Source organism: Oncorhynchus mykiss, chromosome 26 (assembly GCF_013265735.2).
Source record: "Oncorhynchus mykiss isolate Arlee chromosome 26, USDA_OmykA_1.1, whole genome shotgun sequence".
NCBI lineage: Eukaryota > Metazoa > Chordata > Actinopteri > Salmoniformes > Salmonidae > Oncorhynchus > Oncorhynchus mykiss.
The window spans coordinates 7,140,779-7,149,707 of NC_048590.1; the positions used below are offsets into that span (position 1 = coordinate 7,140,779).

The window sequence follows — 8,929 nt, forward strand, 5'->3', positions numbered from 1 at the left end:
TGACCTCTAACCTTGTGCGACCCCCACTGATCTGACTTCCTTGTTCCCCTCCAGGTAATCCTGCTGGAGGAGGCATGGTCTGAACTCTTCCTGCTGTGTGCCATCCAGTGGTCTCTCCCCCTGGACAGCTGTCCTCTGCTGTCCCTCCCCGACCTGTCCCCACCAACCATGCAGAGTAAGACATCCTACACCAGCGTGGACCTGCGTCTGCTCCAGGAGGTCTTCAGTAGGTTCAAAGCCCTGGTCGTAGACCCCACTGAGTTTGCCTGCCTCAAGGCCATCGTCCTCTTCAAACCAGGTGGGTGCCTGGGGGGGTTGGTTTGTGATTTGTGTTGCTATGGTGTCATTTCTTTGCAATAAGAATGGCCAGATGTAATCTGTGGTGATGTTTTTGTGACCAGAGCTGAATGTCATGAGATACATCTTTCCGTTTGATCTGTATTAGGGCTTTCTGTTGTCTGGGGCTGTAAATTCTACTTCTCCAGATTCCGTCTGGACACGTGGATAAGACGTGAGACTAGGCCTGTTTGACTGATCTTTCCTTCTTCTTCTCTTTGTTGTCATAGAGACCCGAGGTCTGAAGGACCCGGAGCAGGTCGAGAACCTACAGGATCAGTCCCAGGTGATGTTGGGACAACACATCAGATCACATTACTCCAGTCAGCCTGCCAGGTAGGACTACTACGACCTCCCTGATCTCCCTGTACAACCTCCCTGATCTCCCTGCACAACCTCCCTGATCTCTCTACACAACCTCCCTGATCTCCCTGCACAACCTCCCTGATCTCCCTGCACAACCTCCCCGATCTCTCTACACAACCTCCCTGATCCCCCTGCACAACCTCCCTGATCTCCCTGCACAACCTCCCTGATCTCTCTACACAACCTCCCTGATCTCCCTGCACAACCTCCCTGATCTCTCTACACAACCTCCCTGATCTCCCTGCACAACCTCCCTGATCTCCCTGCACAACCTCCCTGATCTCTCTACGCAACCTCCCTGATCTCCCTGCACAACCTCCCTGATCTCTCTACACAACCTCCCTGATCTCCCTGCACAACCTCCCTGATCTCCCTGCACAACCTCCCTGATCTCCCTGCACAACCTCCCTGATCTCCCTGCACAACCTCCCTGATCTCCCTGCACAACCTCCCTGATCTCCCTGCACAACCTCCCTGATCTCCCTGCACAACCTCCCTGATCTCCCTGCACAACTTCCCTGATCTCCCTGCACAACCTCCCTGATCTCCCTGCACAACCTCCCTGATCTCCCTGCACAACCTCCCTGATCTCCCTGCACAACCTCCCTGATCTCCCTGCACAAACTCCCTGATCTCCCTGCACAACCTCCCTGATCTCCCTGCACAACCTCCCTGATCTCCCTGTACAACCTCCCTGATCTCCCTGTACAACCTCCCTGATCTCCCTGTACAACCTCCCTGATCTCCCTGCACAACCTCCCTGATCTCCCTACACAACCTCCCTGATCTCCCTGCACAACCTCCCTGATCTCCCTACACAACCTCCCTGAACTCCCTGCACAACCTCCCTGATCTCCCTACACAACCTCACTACACAACCTCCCTACACAGCCTCCCTGACCTCCCTACACAGCTTCCCTGACCTCCCTACACAGCCTTCCTGACCTCCCTACACAGCCTCCCTACACAACCTCCCTACACAGCCTCCCTGACCTCCCTACACAACCTTCCTGACCTCCCTACACAGCCTCCCTACACAACCTCTCTACACAACCTCCCTACACAACCTCCCTACACAGCCTCCCTGACCTCCCTGACCTTCCTGACCTTTATGGATTCCACTGTATGTATATATAGCTACTAACCTGAAGAATGAGAGGATGTTAAAAAGGCCGGTGAAATCAAATTTCACTGTTATGGATCTGTAAATGACTTGATCTTGATAATATTTTGATAGCTGCTAACAGAATTGGAATCCGTTTTTATTTTTCTGTTTTTAGACACTTCAGGACTTTGATGGAATCTCTCTTTGCTGTAAATTCAAAGTGTATAACTCACCACCCTCTCTGTCTCTCTCTGTGTAGATTTGGGAAGCTCCTCCTGCTGTTGCCCTCTCTGCGTTTCGTCAGCTCTGAGCGGATCGAGCTCCTCTTCTTCCACAGGACCATCGGCAACACCCCCATGGAGAAACTTCTGTGTGACATGTTCAAGAACTAATACACGGAAAAAAACAAAATGGACGCTCAGTTATACTGCACTGAGACACACCGCAAGTGAACATGCCCGAAAGCTAACAAACTGATGTGTGTAACAGGATGTTGTAAATATCTTATTGCTGTGTGTAAAGAAAACCATGTAAATATGTCATTGCTGTAAGAGAGTAAACAGACCTGCTTTTTGAGCTTGATAACGTGTTGTAATGGGCTTTGCTGTGTGTTGGACCCCAGACTCAAAATGTCCTTTGCTGTGGGCAGAATGTTTGTGTCTCATATCTTCAGTTACATTTCAGTCTAGTCGTCCATGGTCTATATTTTTCACGATGTAATGTGATATATTTACATAAAATCTGTTTCGTCTTAGACACTGTACATTTCTGCTGTCATAAATATGTGTGCTGTATTTATGATTTCATGCCTTGATAAATTGAAACTTGTATTTTGTCTTCTATCTATTAACTGAAGAGGATGAGTAGAGACCAGGTTTACACCAAGCTATCTATTAACTGAAGAGGATGAGTAGAGACCAGGTTTACACCAAGCTATCTATTAACTGAAGAGGATGAGTAGAAACCAGGTTTACACCAAGCTATCTATTAACTGAAGAGGATGAGTAGAGACCAGGTTTACACCAAGCTATCTATTAACTGAAGAGGATGAGTAGAAACCATGTTTACACCACGCTATCTATTAACTGAAGAGGATGAGTAGAGACCAGGTTTACACCAAGCTATATATTAACTGAAGAGGATGAGTAGAAACCAGGTTTACACCAAGCTATCTATTAACTGAAGAGGATGAGTAGAAACCAGGTTTACACCAAGCTATCTATTAACTGAATAGGATGAGTAGAGACCAGGTTTACACCAAGCTATCAATTAACAGAAGGGGATGAGTAGAAACCAGGTTTACACCAAGCTATCTATTAACTGAATAGGATGAGTAGAGACCAGGTTTACACCAAGCTATCAATTAACAGAAGGGGATGAGTAGAAACCAGGTTTACACCAAGCTATCTATTAACTGAAGAGGATGAGTAGAAACCAGGTTTACACCAAGCTATCTATTAACTGAAGAGGATGAGTAGAAACCAGGTTTACACCAAGCTATCTATTAACTGAAGAGGATGAGTAGAAACCAGGTTTACACCAAGCTATCTATTAACTGAAGAGGATGAGTAGAAACCAGGTTTACACCAAGCTATCTATTAACTGAAGAGGATGAGTAGAAACCAGGTTTACACCAAGATATCTATTAACTGAAGAGGATGAGTAGAGATCAGGTTTACACCAAGCTATCTATTAACTGAAGAGGATGAGTAGAAACCAGGTTTACACCAAGCTATCTATTAACTGAAGAGGATGAGTAGAAACCAGGTTTACACCAAGCTATCTATTAACTGAAGAGGATGAGTAGAAACCAGGTTTACACCAAGCTATCAATTAACTGAAGAGGATGAGTAGAGATCAGGTTTACACCAAGCTATCTATTAACTGAAGAGGATGAGTAGAGACCAGGTTTACACCAAGCTATCTATTAACTGAAGAGGATGAGTAGAAACCAGGTTTACACCAAGCTATCTATTAACTGAAGAGGATGAGTAGAAACCAGGTTTACACCAAGCTATCAATTAACTGAAGAGGATGAGTAGAGATCAGGTTTACACCAAGCTATCTATTAACTGAAGAGGATGAGTAGAAACCAGGTTTACACCAAGCTATCAATTAACTGAAGAGGATGAGTAGAGATCAGGTTTACACCAAGCTATCTATTAACTGAAGAGGATGAGTAGAAACCAGGTTTACACCAAGCTATCTATTAACTGAAGAGGATGAGTAGAAACCAGGTTTACACCAAGCTATCTATTAACTGAAGGGGATGAGTAGAGACCAGGTTTACACCAAGCTATCTATTAACTGAAGAGGATGAGTAGAGACCAGGTTTACACCAAGCTATCTATTAACTGAAGAGGATGAGTAGAGACCAGGTTTACACCAAGCTATCTATTAACTGAAGAGGATGAGTAGAGACCAGGTTTACACCAAGATATCTATTAACTGAATAGGATGAGTAGAGACCAGGTTTACACCAAGCTATCTATTAACTGAAGAGGATGAGTAGAGACCAGGTTTACACCAAGCTATCTATTAACTGAAGAGGATGAGTAGAGACCAGGTTTACACCAAGCTATCTATTAACTGAATAGGATGAGTAGAAACCAGGTTTACACCAAGCTATCTATTAACTGAAGAGGATGAGTAGAGACCAGGTTTACACCAAGCTATCTATTAACTGAAGAGGATGAGTAGAGACCAGGTTTACACCAAGCTATCTATTAACTGAAGAGGATGAGTAGAGACCAGGTTTACACCAAGCTATCTATTAACTGAAGAGGATGAGTAGAGACCAGGTTTACACCAAGCTATCATACACCAGCTCAGAGGAAGAGAAAACAAGCTTCCCATCAGAGCATAGATGCAGTGGCAACTTCAATAGTGAGCAAAGACAAAGTACAAATCAAATAAACAGCGCCACCTTCTGTCCACTACTAACAACAACACCAGTTACTCTTTCCTACCACTAGAGGTCCTCCCAGTCTGGCCGTCAACACTACTTGGACAGTAGACTGGACTTCATCAGTATCCACATGTCATGGCTACCACTGTCCCAGCCATTTCTCAGACTACAGTTCCCCACTGTGTGACAGTAGGGTGAATATGTCCCAGCCATTTCTCAGACTACAGTTCCCCACTGTATGACAGTAGGGTGAATATGTCCCAGCCATTTCTCAGACTACAGTTCCCCACTGTATGACAGTGTAACCTTACTTTCTAAGATTGTTATTAGCAACCTAGCATTACCAAGCAACGCATCACCAAGCAATGCATCACCAAGCAACGCATCACCAAGCACCGCATAACCACCACATCACCACCACATCACCACCACATCACCACCACATCACCACCACATCACCACCACATCACCACCACATCACCAGCACATCACCACCACATCACCACCACATCACCACCACATCACCACCACATCACCACCACATCACCACCACATCACCACCAAGCACCACATCACCACCACATCACCACCACATCACCACCAAGCACCACATCACCACCACATCACCACCACATCACCACCACATCACCACCACATCACCACCACATCACCAAGCACCACATCACCATCACATCACCATCACATCACCACCACATCACCACCACATCACCACCACATCACCACCACATCACCAGTCTGTAACCTTCATTTCTGGGTGGTGGATTTTATTATCAGTCTCTTCAGGAGGACTTGTAGCTCTTTAGAATAAATCGGTTCCAGCAGGTGAAGTACCTCATCTTGTATTAGTTCTCTAATCACAAGGACACAGTCTAGTAGGAATCCCATCAACACCCTCCTCTTCCCCTCTGGACACACACACACACAGGTGCCTTCTGGGAATAAGGAAGTGCTTCACAATAAAAGTCTTAAAAATGGCACTGTCAGTAACATTGACATAGTTTCAGAATAAACGTATAATACTAACCTAGGCTACAACAGTATGGGTTTATTCAGCACAGGAGGTTGGTGGCACCTTAATCAGGGAGGACAGGCTCGTGGTAATGACTGGAGCGGAATAAGTGGAATGGTATCAAACACATCAGAACACATGGTTTCCATGGTTTCCATGTGTTTAATGTCATTTCATTCGCTCCGTTCCAGACATTATTATGGGCCGTCCTCCCCTCAGCAGCCTCCACTGATATACAGTATGTCCCAGCCATTTCTCAGAGGATTACAGAAGCCCTACAGGCCTTGGTTATACCATAGATTCATTCATGAACGCGTCCCAAGTGGAACCTATTCCCTTTATAGTGCACACTACTTTTTGACCAGAGTCCTTTGGGGACACAGAGATATAGCTCTTATCAGATGTGGGCTGTGGACAACGGGACATGGTACAGAAAATAAACAACAGGATAAATAACAAGACATAACAAGGATCCATTTTGGAAACAGAGACATTTAAACCTCAGAATGACAACAAGGATCCATTTTAGAAACAGAGCAATTTAAACCTCAGAATGACAACAAGGATCCATTTTAGAAACAGAGAAATTTAAACGTTTCATACTCTGCCCACTTTATTCCTCCAATGACTGAAGGGACATTGGGAGGCCAGTTAGGAAGCTGCAGGGAGCATACTATAATAATAATGATTAGTGAGATGGAAGAGAGAGAGACACAGAGAGAGAGAGAGACAGAGAGAGAGAGAGAGAGAGAGAGAGAGAGAGAGAGAGAGAGAGAGAGAGAGAGAGAGAGAGAGAGAGAGAGAGAGACAGAGAGAGACAGAGAGAAAGACAGAGAGAGAGAGAGAGAGAGAGAGAGAGAGAGAGAGAGAGAGAGAGAGAGAGAGAGAGACAGAGAGAGACAGAGAGAGAGAGAGAGAGAGAGAGAGAGAGAGAGAGTTGTTGTTGTTAGTCTGTTGTTGCTAGATACTGTTGTTGTTAGTCTGTTGTTGTTAGTCTGTTGTTGTTAGTATGTTGTTGCTAGATACTGTTGTTGTTAGTCTGTTGTTGTTAGTCTGTTGTTGTTAGTATGTTGTTGTTAGTATGTTGTTGCTAGATACTGTTGTTGTTAGTCTGTTGTTGTTAGTCTGTTGTTGTTAGTCTGTTGTTGTTATACTGTTGTTGTTATACTGTTGTTGCTAGATACTGTTGTTGTTAGTCTGTTGCTGTTAGTCTGTTGTTGCTAGATACTGTTGTTGTTAGTCTGTTGTTGTTAGTCTGTTGTTGCTAGATACTGTTGTTGTTAGTATGTTGTTGTTAGTCTGTTGTTGTTAGTCTGTTGTTGTTAGTCTGTTGTTGTTAGTCTGTTGTTGTTAGTCTGTTGTTGTTAGTCTGTTGTTGTTTGATACTGTTGTTGTTAGTCTGTTGTTGTTAGTCTGTTGTTGTTAGTCTTGTTGTTGTTAGTCTGTTAATTTATTTATGCTTATATTTCTTACTTCTTAATTAATTCACCACATGCAGTCAATGTTCTGTCTTTAACTTAAATGTGAGAATTCTACACTCAAGAACACATCTGAACAGAATTGTAATGTTATATTCTATACATTGTCAGTGTCTGTAATGTTATATTCTACACATTGTCAGTGTCTGTAATGTTATATTCTATACATTGTCAGTGTCTGTAATGTTATATTCTATACATTGTCAGTGTCTGTAATGTTATATTCTATACATTGTCAGTGTCTGTAATGTTATATTCTACACATTGTCAGTGTCTGTAATGTTATATTCTATACATTGTCAGTGTCTGTAATGTTATATTCTATACATTGTCAGTGTCTGTAATGTTATATTCTATACATTGTCAGTGTCTGTAATGTTATATTCTACACATTGTCAGTGTCTGTAATGTTATATTCTACACATTGTCAGTGTCTGTAATGTTATATTCTATACATTGTCAGTGTCTGTAATGTTAAATTCTACACATTGTCAGTGTCTGTAATGCTATATTCTATACATTGTCAGTGTCTGTAGTGTTATATTCTATACATTGTCAGTGTCTGTAATGTTATATTCTATACATTGTCAGTGTCTGTAATGTTATATTCTATACATTGTCAGTGTCTGTAATGTTACATTATATACATTGTCAGTGTCTGTAATGTTATATTCTATACATTGTCAGTGTCTGTAATGTTATATTCTACACATTGTCAGTGTCTGTAATGTTATATTCTATACATTGTCAGTGTCTGTAATGTTATATTCTATACATTGTCAGTGTCTGTAATGTTATATTCTATACATTGTCAGTGTCTGTAATGTTAAATTCTATACATTGTCAGTGTCTGTAATGTTATATTCTACACATTGTCAGTGTCTGTAATGTTATATTCTATACATTGTCAGTGTCTGTAATGTTATATTCTATACATTGTCAGTGTCTGTAATGTTATATTCTACACATTGTCAGTGTCTGTAATGTTATATTCTATACATTGTCAGTGTCTGTAATGTTAAATTCTATACATTGTCAGTGTCTGTAATGTTATATTCTATACATTGTCAGCGTCTGTAATGTTCGTCTGAAAAGGAGATTCAGTTCTCAGCAGTATTGATATGGATATTGACTTTGACTTGATTGATTCCTGCTCACAGTTTACTCAAAAACAACCCTGAAGAAATGCTAAATTAATATCATAAACAGTTGCATAGAAAATAGCATTGGACACACGTGTATGTAATGAAATCAAGTAGTACTTATATTAGTCCTTATCTCATAAAACATATGTTAACCTTTCACACAATTTGAATATCTAAAATAGAAATAGTAAAATATCAGAGAGTCAAAGACTTCGTCCTTCAGCCCTCAGTAAACGGCTGTGAATCCCCATCAGAGTCCTTTAGTGTCCGTCCCAAATGGATCCCTGTTCCCTATCTAGTGCACTACTACAGACCAGGGCCTTTCTTGTCCACAAACTGGCCTAGTTTCTTATCTTTACAAAAAAACAAAACACCTAAACAATTCAGAAGAAGTTTGAGCCAGTTGTGGCCGTCTGGCCCGAGCTCCCAGAATGCCAGCTAGATAAGGAATGCCACTCAGTCTTAGTGGTCCAACACCAACAGAAAGGACATTTTGAAATAGTTGAGAAACAGGGCTACACAGCAGGGGGCTGTCCTGGACACCTGTGAGGAGACATCAAA

The 8,929-nt window shown here is 42.5% G+C and overlaps 1 protein-coding gene across 1 annotated transcript in view; it reads left to right on the top strand.

Annotated features, from left to right (window-relative positions):
• The window catches only part of LOC118944530 (photoreceptor-specific nuclear receptor-like), a 10,110-nt gene extending 7,540 nt beyond the window's left edge, over nt 1–2,570 (top strand). The window contains exons 6-8 of the mRNA XM_036964382.1: nt 55–298; nt 567–672; nt 2,067–2,570. Coding sequence (XP_036820277.1) covers nt 55–298; nt 567–672; nt 2,067–2,199 — 483 coding nt within the window. The 3' untranslated portion in view covers nt 2,200–2,570. The remainder of the gene's footprint in view (nt 1–54; nt 299–566; nt 673–2,066) is intronic.
• Nucleotides 2,571–8,929: the final 6,359 nt, after the last annotated feature.